This window comes from Chelon labrosus, assembly GCF_963514085.1.
Source record: "Chelon labrosus genome assembly, chromosome: 16".
Taxonomy (NCBI): domain Eukaryota; kingdom Metazoa; phylum Chordata; class Actinopteri; order Mugiliformes; family Mugilidae; genus Chelon; species Chelon labrosus.
In genome coordinates this window covers 15,364,375-15,390,687 of record NC_140349.1, presented here as the reverse complement: position 1 = coordinate 15,390,687, position 26,313 = coordinate 15,364,375, and the positions used below count along the sequence as shown (strand labels likewise).

At 40.9% G+C, this 26,313-nt stretch overlaps 2 protein-coding genes across 5 annotated transcripts in view; both read left to right on the top strand.

The window, feature by feature from the left end:
- Nucleotides 1-7,329, top strand: part of cdk6 (cyclin dependent kinase 6) — a 34,173-nt gene extending 26,844 nt beyond the window's left edge. For both annotated transcript variants that reach the window (XM_084563265.1, XM_084563266.1), the window contains exons 6-8: nt 6,406-6,456; nt 6,776-6,911; nt 7,039-7,329. In XM_084563265.1, coding sequence (XP_084419391.1) covers nt 6,406-6,456; nt 6,776-6,911; nt 7,039-7,191 — 340 coding nt within the window. In that variant the 3' untranslated portion in view covers nt 7,192-7,329. The remainder of the gene's footprint in view (nt 1-6,405; nt 6,457-6,775; nt 6,912-7,038) is intronic.
- Nucleotides 7,330-10,268: 2,939 nt separating this feature from the next.
- On the top strand, nt 10,269-26,065 carry fam133b (family with sequence similarity 133 member B). Of its 3 annotated transcripts, XM_084563262.1 has the most exons (14): nt 10,269-10,592; nt 11,404-11,501; nt 12,823-12,901; nt 13,463-13,582; nt 13,672-13,704; nt 13,900-13,974; nt 14,371-14,481; nt 14,558-14,596; nt 14,733-14,825; nt 23,414-23,563; nt 24,122-24,421; nt 24,533-24,706; nt 25,315-25,458; nt 25,621-26,065. In XM_084563262.1, the coding sequence occupies exons 1-14, from the start codon at nt 10,569-10,571 to the stop codon at nt 25,744-25,746; spliced, it is 1,566 nt and encodes a 521-aa protein (XP_084419388.1). In that variant the 5' UTR covers nt 10,269-10,568; the 3' UTR covers nt 25,747-26,065. The 3 variants fall into 3 exon arrangements, with proteins under 3 accessions (XP_084419388.1, XP_084419389.1, XP_084419390.1); XM_084563263.1 differs by lacking the exons at nt 23,414-23,563; nt 24,122-24,421; nt 24,533-24,706; nt 25,315-25,458; nt 25,621-26,065 and adding exons at nt 18,325-18,375; nt 18,544-19,270 and having other exon boundaries at nt 10,270-10,592; XM_084563264.1 differs by lacking the exons at nt 23,414-23,563; nt 24,122-24,421; nt 24,533-24,706; nt 25,315-25,458; nt 25,621-26,065 and adding exons at nt 18,325-18,375; nt 18,544-19,270 and having other exon boundaries at nt 10,273-10,592; nt 14,733-14,822.
- Nucleotides 26,066-26,313: the final 248 nt, after the last annotated feature.

Below are 26,313 nucleotides of genomic sequence, written 5' to 3'. Positions count from 1 at the left end.
GCCATTTTAATTTACGTTCTTGCAGGGTGTTTTTTCATTGCCGCCATGGTGTAACCGCACGGTCCAGTTCCTATATGATATGATTGATTTGGTTATTTTTTTTCCAGCCATAAAGCATTTCCTCAATGAGCACCATGCAGGAGCACAGGAACCAGGCCATCACTGCCCTCGCATCTTCATTATCAATGGACTTCTTCATACTATGTCGTGTATTTTCTCGGTTCTGCTTTTACAATCAAATCACACATGATGTTTGCACGTCAACCACTTGCAACTGACTCGTTGACAAAAAAAAAAAAAAAATTGGCGGTCGTTTCTATTTTAACACGGAACAGGCCCATGCTCGCTGACCTGCATTAGCACTGCATGTTCGCTGTACACAGGCTGGCTCTTAATCGATCTCGCAGCTGTATTCACTGTGTGCACTCACAGAAAATGGCATAAACCGAAGGCACAAAATTTTACAATACAGCTCAACCAAATGCCAGCCAAATACAGTATATTGTTTAAGGAGATTGTCTTGAAAGTTGGGCAGGCAAGAAGCCATTTCTTGGAGCCATGCGAGGCCCTGCCACTGGAAATTTTTTCTCTTTCAACATATTTCCTGCTAAAACTACGGATTATGATCAGACCTACAGGGATGTATACACCGCTCACATGATCATGTCCTTGTGACTCCACTCGAGTGAGCATCAATAAAGGCAATCTGTTATCTCTTATTCCCATGAGATTGAGTTTTTTTAGCATTTACGACGGCGCACGGTACGCCGTTAAAGTCTAAACTTCGGTGTTGGGTGTTGCGTTTCATCCCGAAATAATTTCAAAAACAGGAGAATGCGATTATTTGCGTTTTTTTTGTTTGAATTTGTTTACTTTTTCTTACCTTTTTTAAAAAAAAATTTTAGACAAATTGAGCGCATCCATTAACTGCAATCACTCGGTCTTTTGGGAGTTTCTTAAACCAGTAATCTTTTCCTCAAATGACACCTGTCAGATGCGTTGTGCGCAGTGAGCAATCACATTTCGGTTGGCTTATCAAACCAATACAGTAACACAAGCTGCCTGCTGTGGTTGCAGCATGCAAGTCAAGATTCTACTTCTTTCTGTAGGTATTTGTCAGTTTGTGGTCTAACGAACTTCACACACTGGAGAGCCAAGCTAATAACGGACCATTTTTCAAAAAAAAAGGTTCAACTGCCTCTTTATGGAAGGGGAAAAAAACACAAGAGTGTGGATATATTTTATCAGCATGGCATTAATACGACATCAGATGTTAATATTTATGTGTTTTGGGACGTGCAGAAATATATCTTGTAACTGACAGTAAACTGAGGTCTAGATGGCCCGTGGTGGTGTGTGCCATAGTAGATAAGAACAGTTTTTCTGAGGTAGGGCTGAGTGCCAGGCGGAGCAGCCCTGCTTCCTTCCCCAACCGTCCTCACACCCCAACAAGCACAACGGCGCACAACAACCCAACGACACTGTGGGACTGTATAGACTCTTGTGGCGAAAGGTGACACCAGGCTATCATGTCAGCAAGGCTTCCAAAAAGGGCACGAGGAGGTCACCCTATGGGTTTTTATGAGCATGAAACTTTTCTGAATGATCGATCTAGCTGAACGCCTTGGGGGAAATCTAGACTCGTCTGGGGGAAAATGGTTCAGTGATGCATTGAAGCTATTGTGACAGCTTGTGGGGGTCCAACACCTTACGAAGAAGTTTTATGTTTTCGGTCATCTGCACAGTAAACCCTGGACGAATTAGATAAAATAGTAATTATGTTTGGTATCAAGGCAAAAGATGTCGGCCATCCGGTGTTGTTGAGTCTGTTCTTGGGTGTGGGTTGTTGGTTCAAGCTTTATTAGTGAGGTGTCATGTGAGAATCTTGCATGGTGCCAGACAAGATCTCTACTTTCAAGTCAGAGAAAGTTCAGAAATGAAACGGTGCACTTAACACTTACGTCTCGTATCCGTGTCACATGGGTTCAAGAGACTAGCGACAGGTTGCATGCACCCTGAGAGTAGTCCATGTGAGCACAGAAAGGCATACTTGCTGAACAAAATATGTCTGCAAGTCAATCTGACAATAAATTGACATTTCTCAAATACACAAATCAAAAGAAAATTTACTTTGTCGCCGACTTGCCTGTTTCTCTCTGCCCTTGCGAGATCTGACAGCACAAATCGATGAAATATTGATTCTGTGATTTTTTTTTCCCCCAAGCCTATTTCTAGTTAATGTTGTTTATTTCCCACACACTAGTCTAACGTTAATGTTAGCCAGACTGTGCTACAATTTACAGCCAAAGTCAGCGTAAGTTTGTGAACAACCTAGCTAATTAATTTCACTAAATATGACTTCCAGCTGAACGTTAGCAAAAGAAAATATCATTCATCTGATGTCGAAGCACATTATACCATTTGACACCATTAGTGCAGCTTGTAGTGCATCATCTGTTTTAGAGTGTCTTCGTTTGAGTGTCTGGACGCAGGACAGGATCCGCTTTGATATACTTAGTTTCCTACAGAGCAAGACCGAGGATAATCCATTACTGCCACATGTGACCCAGTTAAGTGAAGAAACGGCTTCAGCTGTCATTTACCACACAGCATGTTTGCGTTCAACATTTTGGTATGTCTGTCATAGTTTAATCAGTAGTCGATGAAATGTCAGAGCTCAAGTTGAGTTGCAATTGGTTTCATCGAAACCTTTTTCTTGTAAATCAGTTTCTGCTTTTTATTTTCTTTCTGCATCTTCAGAGTAGAGACGATTTAATAGTGAAGTCAGTGATGTCTTTTATTGTCATAGTAAACTATGTCGGGCGTGAGCTTTCTGAAGCTATTATTTTAGTTTTTCTGACAATTTATAGACTTAATGATTAAATCAAATGGAATTCTGAAAAGAATTATTAGCTGGATCTGCTTTTGATGTAACGGCATGAGCTGAAGTTTGCCAGAGAAGGCTTTGATATCTGCAACGGCTTTGCTTATAAACTGTCATTTATATCATATTCTATTGTTTTCATTCAGGTTCGCCCGCGTCATTTCAGTTCAAACTACTTCCCTCAAAGGGCAATTTCAGGCAAGCAAACAAGGGCACACGTCCAATTCATTCACACGTTAAAAAGAAAGACGAAATCTTGACAACGTGGCTGTATCAAGAGTATGACCGCCAGTTTTAATTTATTCACCAAAATGCTTCGCTCTAAATTTGGTCTCATTGAGGTGAGTGGCGTGCTACTTTCTGCCGTGCTTCTGGCAAGGTCATGGTGGAAATGCTGATTGGACCTCATACATCACGCGTGCACACACGTCATGAACATGTATGAAATGTACCAGAGGTCCCTGTTTTCTTCAGTGCTCCTTTAAAAGCAGCCAATCTGCTGGCGGCCCTAACCTGATTGCAGTGGGCAGTCTGAGTGTGTCGTCTGGGGTTAGGATACTTCGTCTCTCGCCCTGCCACAACGAGCTGTAAAAAGCTTTATATGTGTGCGTTTTCACAGTCTGGCACCTGTCCAACTTTGCCTTGAGGTGGAAGGCGAGGCAGAGCTCTTTGAAGGCCGTGAACAGAACGTACACTCCATGTCTCTCTCCTTCTCTCTCCCTCTCTGCAGGTGATTAAGATGGCTTTTTAAAAGGCCACCTGTCAGAGATTAAAGGGCACCTGGGAGAAGCGGCGAAAGAAAGCAAATGAGCGATTTAGGGAAAGTGCAGAACAACAGAAGACGAGGGAGCACTGTTTATTAGTTTGCAGTTGTGTTGAGTTTAAGATTATAATCGTTGACAGCTCAGGAACAAGAAACCAGACGTCTTGGTTCAAACGCTTTACAGAATACCTAGTGTCTAATTTTCTTCAAAACGGATGTGTGGAATAGCCAAGAATGGGTATGAACAGGTTCGGTCTGATGCACAGTTAATAAATTGAGATTTTTATTGGCAATCATTTCAATGAACCGATTGACTGGATGCTTTATCCAATGCGTAGAGTCGCCGCTTTGGTTTGTTTTGAATATCTTCTGGTTGTTATTGGTCAGATGAAAGGAGCAACATGTAGATGCTGACTTGGGATTGATTAAGCATGAGTTACGTCGCAGCTCACGAAAGTAAAAATCCAGTCTGAAACCCAAAGGTTTTCCGTTAGCACCGCTCTCTTGGCTTTCATCACCAAGCGTGCTTTTGGATTTGGAGCCATTTTTAATGACTGTGTACTGCAACCAGAATAGTTGTTGTCAGAGGAATTTTGAGCAAACATCATGCAAGTCTGCATCTGCATGGCTGGAATAGTGTCGGAGTGAGTCATGGTTGAGGGGAATGAGAAAGAAAGCGGTTGCTTGTTGACATTCCTCCTATCGAAAAGGTTGGACGTGTTGCGTTAATGGTGCGGGAGAGGCCCCACATCCGTGTTGACTTTCTCACAGTTTGGAACGCGATTGATAAATCCTCAGCAGCTCACGCTTGCATGCACATGCATTTAAAACAAGCTCGCGCACACATGTACCGTCCATCCACGCTTGGCGCCGCTTTGGGTGCCCATGCAGTTTATATTGACTCATGCTTAAGAAGCCCCGCTCAAAACACACATTTCTCTTGGAAGTTCCACTCAGACGGATTGAGGTTCTCACGTGCAAACACGCACACACACACACACACACACACACACACACACACACACACACACACACACACACACACACACACACACACACACACACACACACACACATTCCAGAGGTTGTCTCAGTGGAATGTGGGACAGAGCCGTGCTGGCACTAAAGGAAGCGTGACTCAGCTGCCTGTCCCAACCCTGTCTCTGTCCTTTCACTGCCACCACTTGTGTGTGTGCATATGCATGTCCACGTGCAAATCTAAAAGTGGGAAACGATCCCTTTTCGTGTGTGTGCATTTGTACATACTTTTGTGACTACTTGCAAATGTGCACTCGCCTGTTGACTGTGTGTGCATGCCAGTGGCCAGCCCTATGTGAATCCAGTTATCCCCTTCCAGCAAACCAACAAACCACTCCAGGTTTAAAAATGGACCTCTTGGAATTATCAGCCCTACTTGTTTTGGCACGATAACTTTGCAGTAGGTGATTTTTTTTTTTTTCTTTTCTTTTGCAACAGTCAGAAACTGGTTTGGTCTGATCTTAAATGGCTTTCAGCGCAATGCTTACCCTGAAAGACCTGCGCATGTGGTGTGGCCCTCTTTCAAAGTCAGATGTCTAAAGCGGTGGCGCAAGTGTAAAGAAACACCAAGACATCCATTAGATATGGATACCATTTCTGAATAACTGGGACAAAACAATATCTTAATTCCACTTCCGATCTGAAGCATGTGACAGAGAGTTTGCTGTCACTGTAGAAATGTGCGTAACACCCCTGTGTGACTAATTTCCCAGTGTCTGAGTCTGTAGGAAAGTGTGGGTGTTGAGCTATGCAAAGCTTCCTGCAAAAAGGGAAAACACAGGGAGCACATGGTGGCTAGCCAGTCTCTGTTGGCTTCAGCTGAGTGGGGTGCACTTGAGCTATACTGAGGCCTGGACATGGAGTGCATACACCCATCCATAGAAGCACACCTATGTGATAGTATCCTGCATTACATTGACATCTGCTGGTGGCTAACCGTCTTAAGCAAGTTGAACAAAACAAAGACTGCAATTTTGAAAGCGACACATTTAGAAATATAATTTTAGTCCAAGTGTTGTGCCATCAAAAGATTTCTCTTTGACTACAACACGTCTCATTTCCTTTCAGCATAACTTAAACAGGAAGTTCCCATACTCTTTCTCTCTCAGAATAATCCAACTTTTCTTTCACATGCATTTCCTTCCCAATTTCCTACTCAAAAGCATATATGCATACACACACACACAAGGGATAAATAGGCCTCTTCTGTCTCATGCGGCGACCGGCGGGCTAGTGCTGATGATGACTACTGGAATCTGTGCGGGTGCCAGGGCAGGCACGGCCGCCCACGGGCATCCGAAGACGGCCCAAAGCCACAGGAACCACCAGCAGCCCTGCTGCTGCTCTCCTCCCTCCTTTCATCCCCACCCCGCTCCCCCCTCCCGCCAGCCTCCAGTGGCACTACCAACACTCCTCCACAATCCCGACTCCACGAGATGGAGCTTGCGAGTGTGTGGCTACTTCAAACGTTCACATCAGAGTCACACATTCCTCTTTGCCTTGAGCCAAAAGCTTATATATCTGGGCTGTTCATGCACTGTGTGGCATGGGAAAGTGAGCATTAAAACGCACATCTGAAGCAGGGACAGAATCCCAGCTTAACACTTGAAACCAAAACGCATTTTAAGGGCTTTCTGTAGCTATATGATATTTGATTGATGAACATGTTTTGAAAGCGTTAGTCATTCAAACTCATCTGTTTTTAATTTGTCTTTCACAGACCGCTATTTCGAGGAAACTCAGATGTTGATCAGCTGGGAAAGATTTTTGAGTAAGTATTAATAACTATGTTTCCTGTTTCCTCTTGAGGTCTTATATCTTAGATTTTGTGGAGGATGACTGAAGTGAAAGTGGTATTCGGACACCGGTCTTTTCATATAAATCAGTCAAGTCGGTGCAATAAAACTTCGGAAACTTCAAACAAATCCAGTGTGTGGATTCTTTCCATTTTTCCTTCATCTTTCCTGAAGTGGACACCTCTACTTTTTTGTAAATTATCCTTTTTAAGGATGTATATCGTTGCCACAGTTATACCTCTAATGTGCCCATTGCTGTTGATGAAGGCACTGATGACCATTATCTTCCCTCAGTGTTGTTGGAGTCCCTTCAGCAGAAGACTGGCCCCAGGAAGTGGCCCTACCACAGAGTGCCTTCACACCCCGGCCCCCAAAACCAATAGAAGACTTGGTTCCAGACATGGATGAGCAAGGACGGGCTTTATTAATGGTGGGTGTGAACCTCTGTTCAAACCAGTATAAGTTAATCACGGCCATGGTGTTTTCATTGTGTGCCACTTGCTTTGTTAGCGTCCCATCGTCCTATCTCATCTGCTTTTTCCTCTCTCTCCCTTCAGCAATTCCTCGCCTTCAACCCCTCCAGAAGAATATCGGCCTTCGCTGCTCTGAGTCACCCCTACTTTCAAAGCGTGGACAGCCACAGCAGAAGCGTCTACGCGGCGCAGCCCATCCCCAGCAACAAGCCCACTATGGAGGAGAGGACCGCCTGATGGTCCCGATTCAGCTTCAGTCGTGTCCATAGAAAGTATTCTCAGTACCCCCTCCTTGGCGTTTCTCGTGTTATAGTATTTCTAGAGCGTTAAGTCAAAGAACATGAATAAAGATTTCTGACACTGATCAACAGAGAAGATTTCAAGTTCAAAGAGAAAACAAATCCGCGGAAAAGTAAAAATGCAAAATAATCGATTATAGAAGAATTCTCTCTCTCAAGAAAATGTTTTGGGGCAGCTGACAGTCTTGATTCTGGGTGTATAGGCCTGAATCAGTCTGGCATATTGGATGCTCACTTGTCAGTCCTGCCCTGTGCAGCTTTAAGATTTACACTGCAATTTGTTTCCTTGCTTGGAAAAAAAACACATTATTCTTCATCTTGCTGCATTGATTTGACTCACTGATCCTCACAAATCCCAAAGAGCCTGCAGCAAAGATGTGCCGCCACAGCATGATGCTGCCACCACCCTGCTTTGCATAGCATTTAGCATGTGTTGGTGAAAAAGACCAGATCCTTGTTTTGCTGCATCCCTTACGGTTTTTGGCAAATGCAAGTAGACATGTCATGAGATTTTTTTTTTTTTTTTTTTTTTATAATAGTGGCTTTCTTTTTATTAGCTGACTATAATTCTAGCCAGGAGACATCAGCTGCCCTTCTCATTAAGTTTATGTCAGCTGCTGGACCCTCCAGATAAAAGTTCATTTAACTAAAAAAAAAAAAAAAAAAAAAAAATCATATCTTGATCATCACTGGCAACCGTTGCCTACATCAGTTGATATAAGTGTGTCATAACTAAGAGGGTTATCGTTTAAGATATGCCATCTTTTTTTTTTCTGATAATCGGTGTCAAAAAGCTTAATTAACTCTGGTCTCATGTTGAATATGAATCAAAGACCAAGGAGGGGGAGTGCTTTTTTCGCCAATGTACAAAGCTCCAAGGATGTACACAGAAAGAGAGGGAGCTTCGGGACAGATGACACAGATGCTCTCCCCCTGAACCATGCACCTCTTCCCATGAACTGATGGACTGTTGTAATTGCTGCTTTTAGGTCGTGAAATGTTGATAATTGACTGTGTAACAATGCAAATGGACTTGCATCTCAGATTGACTGGTAGAGGTGGGCGGACGGACTCCTTATGACCAGTGTTTATCCTTGGAGGAGCCCTATTGAGAGGGGGGACCGGACAAGAGCCGCAGGTGGACTGCATGGATTTCGCCTGCCTTAAATGCTTACTAAGGGTGTGCGCAGTGAGGTGACAAACAGAAGCACATTCACAAATACGTACACAACATTTAGCGTGTCCACTGCCTCTGACACGAGCACGCTTATGTACCTATGTAATCACTGAAACCTTATTAGGCCTCACAAGCCAGCCAGCCACTCACTGCCATATCGTTATCATTCCAGTTTTACGTACAATATTGCTGCCACCTCGTGGATGTCCGGAGTAACTGCAGACCAGTAGCGGGATTCTAATGGTTTCTGCACTCTTCAAGGAACTCATCATAACGGGCTGATAACGGTGCTGAGACAATGATGAAAGAACTCAGAAATGTTCCTGCCACTTATTTTTAGACTTTTTTTTTGTGATACATTTTAGTCTACCATCATGTGCTTTTATAATTATAAAATCCAATTATGATTTACCATCCAACTGAAACAGTAATGCACAGGCTTGCAATAGGTGGAGAAAATCCCACCAGCACTATTCAACATGGAAACATTTGGCATAGTATTGTGTCACCAATATTGTGTATTTAATTTTAATTTTATTGACAAGTCTTATATGCTTGTTACTTGATTTTTTTTTTTTTTTTTTTTTTTTTTTATTAAAGATGCTGGGGCATACAATATTCTTACACCAATTACACCAACTCTTTTAACGTCTATAGAGTTTGTGTAAGAATAGTTTGACAATGAAAGGAATGTATAAAGGATAGGCATTGGTACTGTACGGTGTATTGCGCTAGCTGTAAAGCGCAAGCTGTAATGATAGAAAACTTTTGATACAAGCATTGTCAGCACATAGATATGTCGTAAAAATGGATAGACGTAGCGTAGCGATGGTCGGTGGAATGTCGTAAGGCAAGAGTATTTTGTCCTTTGGGTGAGTTCAGTGGGTGCTTAATGAATTGAGAGTGACTACAAATTCTACAGTAGTTTTGATAATGAAATAATGCACAAATATTTTGTGGAAAGTGTTTTGCTTTTTAAATGTGCTGTTGTATTCCAAATCAGTTTTTTTTTTTTTTTTTTTTTTTTTTACCAACAAGGAAAAAGGCAATTTATGCAGAGTTGTATTTTTGTATGTTGTAGTTCTTGCAGAACAGTAACATTTTAACACTGGTTTATGTTTTCTTAACAGGTAGTGCTGTTTAGCACACTCACACACATACAGACACATTCTCTAACTTTCTCAGGTTCTTGTTATGGACGTCCGAACCATTCGGGCACAGTTTGCACATCTCTGGGCTACTAAATGACCACATTACAACTCCTTCAGGTTTTCTTTCAAGCTGTTTCACGATCTTTGATCATAGTCTACTGTCATTCCTATTTATCAAATATATATGTTACTGTAGTTATTACTGTCTGAAGATAACTGCCTGTATAAACTGTTTTTGCCTGCAACTTTTCATTGCTAGATGGCAAACACGATGAAAATACATGTGTAATTGTCGGATTAACTAAACACTGTGTGAATTTTCTATTTTATAACAGCTCAATTCTGGGGAAGTGGTGCATAGTACAATGCAATGAAAGCTACAAAAACATTAGGCGGCGTAGACGTTTACAACTAAAACAATGGCTGCTTTCGTCTCATTACAGTTAATACAATCACTGTATGCTTTTCTTGTACCAGGCGCGCGATGCATTTCAATTTAATAACAACTGAACTGATGTCCACTCTTGAACTTTCATTGTTTTGAAAGCAACAACAGCTTGATCCATCATATCACTCAAAATCGGCATTATACTTCTGTATGAATGCATTGGTGTCTTATTATTGTGTTGCACCAGCTGAATAAAAAGCAGCTTTTTATGAATTTTGTTTTGGACTCTTTTGTGAATGTGTGTGAATGCAGCACAGCACAAAACATATGTGGTCATAATACTTGCATTTTTTCCATTCTGTATTTTCTCCACAATATGATTCTATTTTATACCACAAGATATTGCAGCGATACTTGTCTACGGTAGGTGGCAGTGTTGCAACACCCGGTATGCTAGCTGCCGCCAGTGCAGGCGAAGAAGCAACACAGCAGTCGCGTAGCTTCCACCAACAAGCCTGAAGTGGCTAGGTCGATGCTAGCAAGGTAACACTAATGGTTGTTCTTTCTTTTGGACGTTTTCCACCCTTCATTGACTCGATATGGGAAAGAGAGACAATCGAGTGGTGAGTTTCGTTACATAACCTGAATACAATTTGGGAATTATTTCGCCGTGACACCTGAGAAACTGACTGAGATAAACACAAATAGCTAGCTTTAGCGCAGCAATTAGCATCGGCTAGCCACTGTGTGTGTCCGTTATGTATTGAGATGCTGGGCCTGTACAGTGGCTAAACATGTATTTGGAAACACAACATGCTTGTCTTTTAATTGTTTTGTATGCTCTAGTCTGGGCTATATTTGCCTGCTGCTGTTGAAGTGACAAACGGTTGAAGCAGGCAACGCTAGCTTTAGCTGTCAACATTTTGAGCTTGCTATGTTTTTGGCGTGCTAATGTTGCGTAGTGTTTTTTAGTGTTTCCTGCAGCTGTATCATGCAATACATACATAAACTGTATGCAGTTCAGAAACACTAACTGGGTCCTACTAAATTAATGGTAACAATATGCAGTATTAGCTTCGGTACCATGTCGTTTTTGGCCAGTGATAGTGGCTAGCTTTAATGCTACATTAGCTACAGTGATGTTGCTCATGAGCTGCGTGCTTTCCAAATGTTAACGTGGCCAACGGTGCTGCTTGTCTGGGAGGTTGTGTTGACTTCTTTTAGTTACTTCATATGGTACAACTAGCTAAAACTCATGTATTCTAATATAACATCTCTACTTTAAATCTAATTTTTAATGCGCTTGTAATATTATTTATTATACAGTGAAATTTCTGTGCATGATGATAATAATAAGTGTATTTCAGTAACCTCCATTAAAAACGTGTTGGAAAAAAAATATATATATATATGCCCTCTTGTTTGTTGTTTCAGGCTTACATTAACCCCATTGCTGCTGCACGAGCCAGAGGGCCAGTGCAGAACGCTGGACCATCCATACAGGATTATTTAAGCCGACCCCGACCAACATGGTGCGTAAAGGACAGATCTGCTCTGTGGACATAAACATGCATCAGACTGATGTCTCTCTCCCAGTCGTCAATATCCGCTGCTGTTTGCATACTTTGTGGTTTATCTATGAAACGTACAGCTTTGTAGTCGGTTCTCCCAACAGACATTTGGAACTAGAAATAATCTAATGGGCTAAAATACATAAAGAATATGCTTGAGTGTAACAGAATTGGCTTGGATTGTAATTTACACAATGGCAGGCTTTGTTCAAAACAAAGGGCTGACAGAAATCAGGCTGACGGATCGGGTCTAGGGGCTTTTATGCACCCACAGTTTTCCATTTAAGTCCACAGTGACACAAAATACCTCCGTGCAGTCCACAAGGTCACCAGGGGAAAAAAAACAAAAACAAACATAATAAATGTATATTTATACAGAGAGAGAGGAGCTCATGATCCAGAGCGATTTTTATACTCCTTGCTCAGCCATTTCCTGGTTATTGCCTTTTTGCTACTTACCAATTATAGTTGTGATAGGTATCTGTCTTGTTTAGTTATTTCAGTCGGTATGTTTCCTAAATGTATAACACTGAAACTGAGATCAGGCTGCAAATTGATTATTGACTCAATTGCTGCTATAACGTCAGAATATGTGAAAGTGGCCAGCTGACACGTTACCACACCCTCTCCAACATCGTCCTTGACCTGGGTTATTGGTCTGTAAACTTTTGATTCTGGGAGCTATAAAGAATCTTAGAATGTTTTTCCAGGTGAATTCCCTCCATAGATCGGAGCTAGAGGTATTTGTCCTGCAAATATTTAGCCAGTCATCATCGGTTAACCGTATGTTAGCATCTTTTTCCCACCTTGATTTAATATACGTTGTAGAGAGACCTCTGTCCTTCTGTAAAGCTGAATAAAAAAAAGTATATGTATATATATATAGAGCGAGAGAGAAAAAGTAAAAGTAAAAGGCATGGACTCACACTGATGAACTTTGAGAGTCTCATAAACGGCTAAAGAAGTGTTTTTCCGTCATGTAATGGAGCCTTCTGTGGTATCCTTGTTAGAGACCTGGAGTTGATTTTAAGAATGAAGCATTCTGAACACTGTTTAGTTTCTGCAGTTAACTTCAAATCCTTTGTTAAGAGCTTTCATAAACCTATTCTGTAACATCGGAAACTATTTGAAAAATACTTATGCGTTAAACAAATGCATTGCTGAACCCAGTTTACTGAAATGAGGTGTCCTACAGCCCAAGATATTGTATATTCAACTCCAACCTCACAGGTCTGTCGACAAATGTTGCAGCTGATCAAATGACTTGTTGTCTCTTCATCAGGGAAGAGCTGAAAGAGCAACTAGAGAAGAAGAAGAAGGGCTCTCGAACACTAGCTGACTTTGAGGATAAAATGAACGAGGTACGTTTGCGTCATGTACTGATGAATTGACCTCTAGAGTGATCCAGCCAGGCAAGCATGTTCTACGTCTGATCACATAAATTAATTAATCAACATTATGTCATCTTGGTTGATAAATGATTAACTTCCCAAAGGCAACCATTGTACACTGTCGCTATCAGTTAGCTTGGGGTCACATTTGGCTTATGCTGCTTTATATGATTAAACTATTTAATTTGACTTTTCAGGATTTTGTTAGGAAATTCAAAGCCCTACAATATTTTTGAATAGAGGTAAATGAGTGTTATATCCTTTACTGGACTTTGTACCAGTGAAGATGACAATATTAATGTTGACCAGAGTCTATATTACTGTTGTAAAAGAGCCAACACAACAAATGCTGAAAGCTATGTGTTCTTCCAGTAAATGTTATATGTTACTAGAGGTAAAACTTATTTTTTTTTTAATTAAATGAATAATTGTGAGTATTTTCAGCATCTGCTTTTATTTGGATGAAAATATCACTCCATAATTACAACAGTTAGTAGATATTTAACACTGCGTTTTTACTACCTGCTTCAGAAATGGAGGAAAGAACTAGCAAAAAACAGAGAGAAGTTGCTGGGCGGCAGTGAAAAGGATAAAGAAAGAGACAAAAAAGTGATGGACAAAGAAAAAGATGAAAAGAAAGAGAAAAAAGAGGTAAGCTATGAATCCCATATCAGACATGAAATGTTGCTGTTCTAAATCGCATCTTTACTCACTTTGGCTTCTGTTTCATTTGTGTTTAGAAAAAGAGGAAAGAAAAGAAGAAATTTAACAGGGTGAGGAGAGACCTCCAGTACTTTGATGTGCAGCAGAGCCACAGTACTGCTTCAAACACATACACACACACATTCATTCACTGTTCATTCTCCCAGCTGGTTTCTCATTGAACCCTCTGAATGTAATGTTCCAATTTCAACCAAGTGAATAGCCTTAAGTCTAATGAACCCTGCTTCCATTGTGTTTTGGTCAAGCATTCTTCATCTTCCTCCTCCTCCTCATCGAGTTCTGATTCCTCCAGCAGCTCCTCCTCAGAGTCTGAAGATGAGGTAAGTCATAGCTGACTTTTAAATATTTTACACCCTATTTGCGTCTCTCTAACCCTCGACCACAACTGTTTTTTTTTAAATCCAGATCTTGGTTATTGAGATTGTCTGGACAATGTTTTTAGGAGCCTATTTTTATCTTTACCAGTTAGTTGCATTTTAGTGGTACAGTCCTCCTGAAATTCAGACTGCGTGAACGTTTTTTTTTTTAAACAAATGATTGTTCTGCTTGATAACACAGAATCCACTGATTTACTGTTACGTGTTCTGAGCAGCTGTCACATCTGGAGCTAATTTGCTTACAGTTAACGGCTAAAACTCGTGAATTTTAAAAAGTGTAACTCCTGTTGAAGGCGTGCAGCACTCTACTTATTTATCGCATTTTGTTTGTGTTCACAGGATGAAAAGAAGAGCATGAAGAAAAAGCGAAAGAGAAAGAAGTCGTCAGCCAGGAGACCATCGGACAGTTCAGAGGAAGAATCGGATGCTGACAGCAAGGCTTTTATTTTTGTAATGGCACTTCTTGTTTTATTGTATTTCCATATGCTTCTTCATGTTCTAAAAATGTTTTTTTTTTCTTCCTAAGAAGAAGAAAAGAATGAAGGAAGAAGGGGACAAAGACAAGGTAATTTAATGTTATTCATTAACTCATTCGTCCTTTTTTTGATGGCAGTAATTGTATATGGTTATAGTTTCATAGACATGTGATGCTAGATGTAAACTTTGTCATCAAATTTCACTGTAAATCTGGTTTCCATCAGGATGAGAAGGTCCGAAGAAAAAAAAGGAAGGCTGAGAGGATTCATAAAGACTCATCTTCAGAATCGTCTGTTGACTCAGAGGGGGAAGAGGTAGTAAGTGACTTTACTACATAATTACTGAAGGGGAAGTAGGCTGCGAAATTCTGAAACGCCACAGTGTTACTTTTGTCTTGGACCTCTTCATCGCGCATTTCAGCCATACATTTGGATTTAATGGATATATGCTTGTCGTACCACTTCCACAAATTGACTGCACGTAATTAAGCACCACTTCCCATTTATGTCTTTTGTTCTCCCTTTAGCTATGTGTTCCTCACAAATTTAAACCTTGGTCAGAACTTCATTATCTTAACCCATGTCAGTTTCCCTGTGGGAACCTCCCAAGGGGATCAATAAATAAATAATAAATAAACGGCCGTAAAATTCTCATACATCAATATATCAATTTTTTTTTTCATTAATCACTTAAACGACTTAAGACCTTCTCAAAACTACCAATATGTCAATAGTTTTCAGTATTTTAACCCCTTAAATGCCAATTTGATTATATGAAGTATTAAATGTTCTTTACAAAAAAAATGTGAATTATCAATACTTCTGAATTAAATGCTAACATTACAGATTACATGGTTTCATATTACTATGGCAGTGTGATTAAATAATGTGGTTTGAATGGAAGTCTAAGGGGCATTTTTGGCCACGAAGTTGTCCAGAGGATTATCTGGCACTACATAAAAATACTAATGCCATCAAATCAATTTTATTGCTAATCTTTGACATATCCAAGACTCTAATCAGCACCAAAGTCCCACCCGTCTACTGTTTATTTTATGGAAAGTAATTCAATTTTTGTGTTTTTTTTCGTTTTGTTTTGTTTTTTTTGTAAAAAAAAAAAAAAAACATCTAATACTTTCAGACTTGCATTCAAGGGGTTAAAAATCTGAACACTGTTGAAATGTTGGTAGTTTTGAGCAGATCCGAAGTTGTTTTAGGGCGTTTTGACAAAAAAGGGTAGTAAATTTAGAGGAGGGAATAACGGTTAAAATAGTGAAGTTCCGACCAGAATTAAGATTTGTGAGGATCATATAGCTAAAGGGAGAACAAAAGGAATAAACGGGCAGTGGCGCTTAATTGCATCTAGTGAATTTGTGGAAGTGGTACAACAAGCATATATATCGTAAAAAAAAACTGACGTATGAGGATTTTATGGCTGTTTTTTGCACATGTACATTTTTGCCACGAAGGCAATCACGAGAGTATCACGAGAGTACAAATGACACATGAGAGTAAAAGACACTGGTTAATTATAACCAGTGTCTTTTACTGTGACACTTCCTTCTGTATCACAGGGTTTTTTGCAGCTTTTGTGAGATTTGAGAAACCACTGGATGTTTTAGCCTTGTGCTAATCTAGTGTTTTTAATGGCAAGAATGTGAGGAATTAATTTAATCGGATTCACAGTGCTGTATGTACAATTGCCAGTTTATTAGATATTCCACTGAACACGAATATATAACAGCCCTGCTCTAAATCCCCCTTCTTACCTTGTTCATGTTGATGCAGCGTACGAGGAGCTAATTCAACTGCATGATCATTTTGGAGGATGTAGTTTGTGTTGCTGTTATGAACCACAGCCTCCAAAATGAAAACACAGTTCTGTTATTTTAAACAAATGCTGAATGCCATGGCCTTCTCAAAGCCAACATTTAGTGCAGGACTGTTAGATTAGAATGCATTAGTTTTAATAGTGCACCTACTCAACTGGCAAGTGAGTGCATGTTTGCTTAGTCAGTATTTATTTTAGTTTTGTGCTGTTTTCTTTGGTTCTAGTACAGAAGCACATGTCCGTCGACAGCTGTTCCCTAAAGTCTTAATGATGTGCTTAATCACACAGGAATGGGTTAGGGTTATTAAAGGCGGCATGTTTAATCATGCTCAAATTTACCAGAACACATATATAACAAAATAATCACGATCACAACAATGCGCTCTCGCATTTGAATTAAACTGAAACGCTAACATTTTCAATATAATGCAACAAAGTTACGCACAAGCTTCCAGTTTTAAGAGCAAAGAGGATGGATGACATGCTCAGGCTCAGAGGCAGAAAGCAGATAGAGTCGGGGGAGATGTTATAATATTTTCAGCAACGTTAAAGAAAAATTGCAGCAACTTCATATGACATGAATGGCCACAAGCTAGGTGCGCATATACAGTGGATAGAAAAAGATAACTTATTCTGCTCCATTACATTTTACATCTTGTGCACCCCCTAGAGGCAGCTTGCGCACCCCCATGGGTGTCAAAACATAACTTGCATTGCCAGCAAGTTTCGCTCTTAGAACCCATGCACAGTACGCTGGTTAATCTCAGTTTTTCAGTGTTGCGATATATTCTAAATGTATAAATAGTACAGCCTGAGATACTTACTTTCTTCCTCTACTTCATATGACTAAGTATGTAAACTCACTCATCTGCATGCAAGGTCCCCCGACTAAAACTATTCAAATATTTACCGATCAGTGACAGTGTCCAACCCAAATCATTGGGTTGTGACCTCTAGCTGGCCCTTTCAGATTGCCTGTTCTTGAAAGTTCAACTTGCGCAAAGGAGACTTCAGTGAATGTGAGAAGCCACAATTGTGCAACCGAGGTGAGAAAGAGGCTGTGGTGCTAGAAGTACCACTAAGGATTGCTAAAAATTCACTTTAACGGCTTAACATGATGTTCAAATCACTCATTATATTAATTTCTTACATTTGGTTTTCTGGGAATGACAAATGAAAAGATTCTAAATAGTTTTTTCTTCCCAGGCCATTTTTGCTGAAAATCTCACTGCACAGCCATGCTGCTACAGCAGTAATCAAAATGTAATATCCTGCGAACTACTGCAAACTATTCTACTACTTGTAGAATACAAGTATTATACATCCTTTCATTTATAAGAAAACGGCAAACCTGTTGTGGGGCAAAGCACAGCATGCTGCACAGGATAGGACCAAATGGAAGCAAATAGTCGCAGCCTTATGTTCCACGGGGAACGAAGAGGATTAAGTAAGTCATATATAAGATAAGGCAAATGCTGTGGTGTGACGAGAGCTGAGTCCAGTCTGAAGGATGAGAGATGGAGAGTGTTGAAGGACAGGCATTTTAAACCCTGGTCAGGCGCCACTGGTTGGTCAGTACCAGAGCACAGACACAGCTGTGGATGTAACACAGATGTTTAAGATCCTTTTGTTAAATCCTATTATTTTGTAAATACCTGTCTCATCAGTGTTTTAATAGGAATTTGCATTGCTGAGGACTTCCTATATCCAATATTATTAGTAATATGTATCCATGACAACAAAACCTCTGGCTTTTTATGTATTCTACTTAACAGTTCAGAAGAGAAACATTTGACCCGCAAAGCAGATAATACGCAACAGGATTGGTGTAGAATTGAGTTGTTAGTCTAACTGCCATTGCAGATGCTTGTAGAAAGTCCATTATTGTGAAACGCTAAACATTTTGGGAAATGGTGTTTTTAGGGGTTAGTGTATCTCAAGACTTCCCTGTTTCCAAGGTGACATTTCAACTTTTCCCTCCCACAGACTGAAGCCAAGAAGAAAAAGAGAAGTAGTGAGGAGAAGGAGAAATTAACAGTGAGCTATTTACTTCATTTCCTTTTTTAAACTGTGATGCATAAACATTTATTTATTTTTTCATGGGTGCAGTATATCAAGACTATTTAACATAAGAATGCTTTAACAAGGTGGTTTTTACCGAAAGCACATGCGGCTCACTAAAGATAAAATGTTTGCCGTTTCCAGGACAGATCCAAGAAGAAGAGGAAAAAGAAGCACAAGAAACACGGCAGAAAAAAGAAGAAGAAGGCAGCATCTCAGTCAGAGTCAGAGCTCGATTAACAACCGTACCTTTACGGCTCTCTCCGTTCACCAGTACAAATCACCAGTACAGTTCACCAGTAGAAACGTTTTTGCCTTTTGACTACCAAAAACCTCTCCCATCCTGCTTTGGGCATCACACTTGAACAAGGAGACCTAGAGACTTTTAATGCTGGGAGTCTGTGTGTGAAGTGAAAATGAGGAAGGCACCTGTCCCTCTAAGTGGCAACTACCGGTACATCTTTTGTTTATTTTATTTTATTTTATTTTTTTTCAGTGTTCTTGCACTCAGCGACGATGTTGCAGATTTTAGTGCGCCCGGTGCTCACTATACACTATACAGGACCAGTATACATTCAGTATTCTGGACCTCAAGGAGTCACTCCCTGTGCTTCATACCCAACATCTTCCATTGCTACACGAGGCTGTTATGCTGGTGCCTGTGTCATGCATGTAGACTTGATGGCCTGATGTCTCTGCCAGCCTCATATTGAAGTTGGACCTGTAATAAGAAATGTGAATTACACAGTCAACATTAATACAAGGGATAATTGTTTTGTTAGAGGAAATGTTACACGGCAGTGTAAATGTATAAACTATGACAACCCATTAATAAAGTATTGTTTTAGCCTTTGTTGCTGTTACTTAGTAACACCTTTGGTCTGAGACTTGTGATTACTTGTTTTTGGTGTTTTATACAAATCAAATCTTTGCAAATCTTATTTCCTCTAACTGATAACCAACAAACGAATGTGATGTAAACCACAGTACAGTTTTAATTGCGCAGTCTACCATTGAACTGCTGCACATCCCACATGTTGCTGCTTAAAGGACTACAGAAAGTGAAATAAATTGTGTAAGATGGGGTTTTACACTGTAAAATAAGGATGTGTTTAAAAATATTTCTGGTTTATTGGGTAACTTTGTGGTAAGTAAAGTCAGTAAACTGAGTAAACTGAAAAAAACAACATTGCATTTAAAAGTGGAGCCATTCTTATCTGTTTTTTAATTGACGATGACAGTAATGCACCCAGCCCTGACCCGTTGAGGCTTGGACTCTTCTAGACCTCTGAAGGTGCGCTGTGGTATCTGACACCGAAAAAGGCAGCGGCAGATCCTTAAAGTCCTATGAGTTTCAAGGTTAGGCCTCCATGGATCTGACTTGTTCGGACAGTACATCCCACAGGTACTTGACTGGATTCAGATCTGGGGAATTCTTTGGTCAAGTCAACACCTTCAACTTTTGTTCCTCAAATACTCCTTAACCAGTTTTACATGATATCTGGTTGCCACTGCCAAAGTTTTAGAATAATGTTCTGCAACAATCCATAGGTACATGATGCATGTCAAAGTAACATCCACATGACTGACAGGTCCCGTGGTCTCTCAGCAGAACATCAAACTGCCACAGTCGGCTTGCGTAAGTGACCCGCAGCAATCCGCCTGATGTCAAAATGATTCATACACCAGACTGACTGTCAAAACAAGCTGCGATGCGCTGTGTGTGCTTATGAGCTACAAGCTACCGTCGCCAGTTCACTGCTTTTCCTTCTATGGACCACTATAGACTGAGAACCCTCCATTAGAGCTGCAGTTTGGCGCAGTTTGGCACAGTTGCCCAAAAGTCGCTCAAATCTTCCACTTTTACATTTGTCCTCCAACACATCACCTTTGAGGACCAAATGCTCACCTGCTGCCTAATATATCACTGACAGGCGCCATGATAACGAGATAATCAGCGTTATTCACTTTCATTTCAACCGGTGTATATTTCTCCAGTCATCACAGTGTCCTCTGTCCATTCATGTAATCTCAGACTGATACACATGAAGTATTGAACAGTAAAAATACTTAGTATGCTCTTCATATTGTTTTATTGTCCACTGTATTTTTGGATAATTACCTGAATGTTATCATTTGATCCAAATTTTGCCTGGAAACTGGCTACAAAAGATAGAAATTGGATTTGGCTCATTAACATTTGTGATTTTTCATGTTAATCAGCTTGCACTGTCCCTGTCATATACAGTAAATGAACAAAATGAAATGCTTTTACATGGGGGCAGCATTCTAACACATTATCTGGTTGACATGAGCATTTTACGTATTAGTAACAAGTAAATGAAACTGCCAAATAATAACAAAAACAAATAACATTATTCTCTCTTAAACTGAGTAGAAGGAAAACATACCTCACATATCTGTTTAAATAGATTTCATGTATCAAGATTTGTGAGTGAATTTCATAGAAAACTACCACCTCCTCTGAGAATGAAGTTTTCAAAAAATCACATCAAAAATAAAAATCCATGTCAGTGTAGCAACAGTGTTTTTGAGCCTGCGTGCAGGTCTTGTTATTGAGACAATGCAAGGTATCAAAGGTTAATGAGAGCTCATAAGCTCCTTTATGTTACGTGCCAGAGAAGCCACAAAAGTTAGTATGGGAAAGACTACAAAAGGATGACACCTTGGCCGGTAGGACCAACCTCACCCCAGACCAACTCTGCGTGTTGCTCAATCTGTGCCTGACCACCACCTATTTCCAATTTAATGGAGGATTCTACAGGCAGAAACACGGCTGTGTGATGGGGTCACCAGTGTTACCGATCCAAGCTCTACATGGAGGAGGTAGAGACCAGAACCCTGAACTCCTTCACAGGAAACACCCCCACCCCACTGGTTCAGGTACGTGGACGACACTTGGGTTGAAATCAAGACACAGGAGGTGGAGTCTCTCACACGGCACATCAATGCAGTGGACAGCAACATCAAGTTCACTCAGTAGGGCATCAGCGGAGATAGTTTGGCCTTCCTGGACTGTCTGGTGCATGTGGAAGAAGACCGAAGCCTCAACATTGCGCCGGTTTCTGGTTGTTTACACAACAAGCAAGTTTCAGTAGGAGTTTCCTATTTAAACCTCAAACTTCCCACTAGTCCCCTAGAACTGAAGAAGCTACTCGGATGACTCCAAGACGTTAGCACCAGATCCTTTAAGTCCTATGAGTTGCAAGGTTAGGCCTCCATAGATCTGACTTGTTCGGACAGTACATCCCACAGTTGCTTGACTGGATTCAGCTCTGGGGAATTCTGAGGTCAAGTCAACACTTTCATCTTGGTGTTTTGTTCCTCAAATACTCCTTAACCAGTTTTACATGGTATCCGGTTGCAACTGCCAAAGATCTAGAATGATGTTCTGCAACAATCCTTAGTGCATGTCAAAGTAACATCCACATGACTGACAGGTCCCAACGCCTCTCAGCAGAACATTAAACTTCCACAGTCGGCTTTTATAAGCGATCCGCAGCAATCCGCCTGATGTCAAAGAATGTGATTCATACACCAGACTGACTGTCAAACAAACAAAACAAACTGCAATGCGCAGTGTGTGCTTATGAGCTACAAGCTGCTGTTGCTAGTTCACTGCTTTGGACCACTATAGACCGAGAACCCTCCATTAGAGCTGCAGTTTGACACAGTCGCCCAAAAGTCACTCAGATCTTCCACTTTTACATTTGTCCTCCAACGCATCACCTTTGAGGACCAAATGCTCACCTGCTGCCTAATATATCACTGACAGGAGCCATGATAACGAGATAATCAGTGTTACTCACTTTAATTTCCACCGGTGTATGTTTCTCCAGTCATCTTGAACTTGCAGTTCTTGTGAATCCCTTCTCTCACAGTGTCCTTTTTCCATTCATGTAATCTCAGACTGATACACATGAAGTATTGAACAGTAAAAATACTTAGTATGCTGTATTTTAGGATGATTACCTGAATGTTATCATTTGATCCAAATTTTAGGTTGCCTGTTTGGAAACTGGCTACAAAAGATAGAAATTGGATTTGGCTCATTAACATTTGTGATTTTTCATGTTAATCAGCTTGGACTGTCCCTGTCATATACAGTAAATGAACAAAATGAAATGCTTTTACATGGGGGCAGCATTCTAACACATTATCTGGTTGACATGAGCATTTTACACTTTATTAGTAACAAGTAGATGAAACTGCCAAATAAATCTAGGGGACAAAAAAAACAAAACATTATTCACTCTTAAACTGAGTAGAAGGAAAACATTCCTACCTCACATATCTGTTTAAATAGATTTCATGTATCAAGATTTGTGAGTGAATTTCATAGAAAACTACCACCTACTCTGAGAATGAAGTTTTCAAAAAAATCTATCCAGCAGGAGTGTTTTTGAATAAGAGCCTACATGCAGGTCTTGTGAATGAGACAATGCAAGGTATCAAAGGTTAATGCGAGCTCATAAACTAAAATGACATAAACTGTTTTATCTTTGAGTCAATGCAAACCCCCAAAGCCTCCATTAGAGAGCCAAGTGTTGACAGTTTAGGCAAGCCACTGTTGCACTTTTCGCAATCTTAACAGTCACAGGACCTAAGGGCGTGATAGAAAGTATGCCGCCTTGATTTTGTTCCGTGGGAGTGTCTAACCTGTTCTATAAAAAGCCATGTGTGAGTCGTGTGACAGGAAGCTGTGTGTTCACTCAACTGGAGAAAGGTAAGTGATATAGAGCTTTTTCAAAATCTAATCTTAACTGCAATCAGTGCAGCTCTTTAGCAAACGGCCACAACTTCCATTAATCACGACTGCACAGTGAGGTTGCTTTGAGTGCGAGGAAACTTAGAGTGAAGTGAAACTGAAACTCTAAGCGACAAAGTGAACAGAATTGTGACTGTTTCAGATTGATGTCGGGAAGTCTAACCTAAAAACTGCAATGGATCCGCTGTTCTAAAAGCATGTTTGTGTTGCCACTATCTCCTCCAGATGCTGAGGCTCACTCTGTGGCTGCTGGTCGGTGTGTTTGTGACGGGGCGTGCTTTCTGCTCCATCACTTGCCCTGATGGGACCCCCTGCTCTGATACCTCGACCTGCTGTAAGACTCGACGAGGGTATGGCTGCTGTCCGTACCCAAAGGTAAGTCCAGTGTATTCACACAATGTGTAACCTGTCATCCGTGCATCTGTGAGGCTTCTCAGTCCTCCAGTTCATGTTATATCAAAAACCAAACAAAGCTGAAACAAAGGCAGCTGGACTTGTACGGTTTGTCTTGTACAAAATGTTTTGCAACATATTCAAGTAGCTGCTTGTGTTCTGAAGGAACAATGGAGGGTTTAGGTTTTTATTGCAGGGACATGCGCGGGTGGTGCCCACTTGAAACTCACAAGACGAGGGTTTGTAACAACCAGATATTCACCTGTTATTGGAGGAATTTGTTTCCTTCAGTAACTCCAAATTCCTCTAATAATAAGTGAGTATCTGGTCGATGCAAACCCTAGTCATGTGAGTTTCAGACGGACACCACCAAAACATGTTCCCAATAAAACTTAACGTCATATAACAGAACTGAATAGGCCACTTGCTTGGGCCAGTCCAGTTGCATTTGTTTCAGCTTTATTCACTGGATTTGCCGCCAGGACAGCAACTTGATACGCAGTTGTTAAACGCTGACATTCTTACTCGTGTCCTCTCCAGGCCGTGTGCTGCGCCGACCAGGAGAACTGCTGCCCTTCAGGATTTCGCTGTAACCTGGTTACCAAGATGTGTTACAGGGAAAACCAGCCATGGGAGAACATACCCATGGTGAAGAAGGAGGCTGTGCAGGAACCAAGCACCCCAGATCTAGCTGCAGTTCCCCTTGAGGAGGCCGACAACAGCCTCGTCTCGGACCAAAAGAGTACAGTTGTCCACTGCGACAGTTTGCACTACTGTCCTGATCGCACTACTTGCTGCAGACACCCAACAGGCGTCTGGTTCTGCTGTCCCTATTATCCTGTAAGTTCACCTAATGACAGTCCTTTTTAACCGACTGCTGATATCACATCAATTTAACTAAGAGCTAAATCGTGGTATATTGATTGATGACATAGAATGTGTGCTTTGTAGGGGAGGTGCTGCCTGGATGGCTACCACTGTTGTCCCTATGGCTACGACTGCGACCTGACTTACACGCACTGCATAAGGCAAAACCTGTGGTATCCTTTCACCTCCAGACGAGCTCTGTCTTCAGTCCCTGCCTCCGTCATTTCGGCTGCAGAGGACAAAAGCAGCTTGGAGGAGGTAGGAAGGTTTTTTTTCCCTTGTTGTCTTCACTTGTCAGCAGGACACACCCAATTAGGACATATAGGAAAACCTGTATAAAAAAATGTTATGACAGTTGTGGGTTTGTTTCCTTATGCCACTGTCATGTGACTGAAATCCACCCTCGGTGTTTTGATAAAGCAGATTAGTTAATGTTTAGTTAGAACAATGAAAGCACTACAAACAATCACATGCTCGTAGCGATGACCTCACAATATTTGTTTGTTTTTTTGGGTCAGTTTTGGTTTTATGGCCGGAAGCTTTACTGCTGGTACACTTTCACCACTATTGTAAACCTTGGTGACAGCAGCAGGCAGCCGTTCAACTGATCAGCGAAAAAAAAGACAGGCCAAGTGTAAACTCCCTGGTCAGCGACTGCAGACTGACACAGTTAGCAGCAGCCCGATAAGCAGCGTTTACACGGATAGACGTCTCCCACAGGAGAGCGATTATTTGACTTATCTGGCAGTTTGGGACAATAAATGTTGCTCATGTATGAAAATGTTGGATGACAAGTTAGCCATTTGTATTTAAAAGTTGACGTCTATATCATCTTTCCAGTTACTGTATGTTGTTCCATTTTGCAGAAACCACTGACAGCTCTAACAGAAGCCAGCAGCGGCCTTTCTAATGCTGGAGTCATTCGATGTGATTCCAAGTATTTCTGCCGACAAACATCAACTTGCTGCAAGGGATCCAGTGGGGAGTGGAACTGCTGTCCTTACCCACTGGTATGAATTCTTCACCTGTATTCAATTTTTGATTTGAAGAGGGTCTGAAGCACACAACTTTAAATGATCAACATGTTTGTATGGGTTCTGACCATAAACTACCTTTAGGTGGAGCAATTTTTTAGCATTTTGTTCTAACCACGACACCTGTACTGATTTCAGGGGACGTGCTGTGCAGATGGGAAGCACTGCTGTGAGTATGGATACACCTGCGATCCCGGTACCTCGACATGCAGGAACGGGTACTATGAGATCCCCTTTAGACAACAGGAACCTGCCGAAATCTGAAGACGCAATGTTCACTGTGCCAGTTTTGTTTTCATTTTAGCCCACACTGTTGACACGATCCTTTCTTGCCTCACTGAAGAACACTTACTAACCCGCCATTCAGAATCAGGTGCTTAATGGTTAAACAGCACGCTTACCGCTGCATTAGAGCGCAACCCTAACCCTAATATCCACTGTCTATTTGCTTTTTACTGCACTAACTAGGGTTTACTGCAACTTGTGTAATATCTTATGAATGCTTAACTTGGACTTTTAATGCAAACCTTGAATCAATTCATGATCTTTTGTTTTGAAAAGTAACATAAAATATGGAAATGTTTTTCCTCCTTTGTCGTCTCTGCTTTTTTACTATCATTGTTTTTTGTTTAAAGACAGTTTTCTACTGAAAAGACTTTCAGGTTAAATTGTCTGTGTGTATATTTGTTTAATAAGTCATCCCTTTGCAAATGAAAGGCCTTCAGGTCAATGCAGTCAAAGTGCAGTCATAACAACGGATAGATTCTGCTGTTAACAGATTAAAACTGAAGTGCAGTAAAAGTCAGACCTAGAATTGGATCTAATGAAACC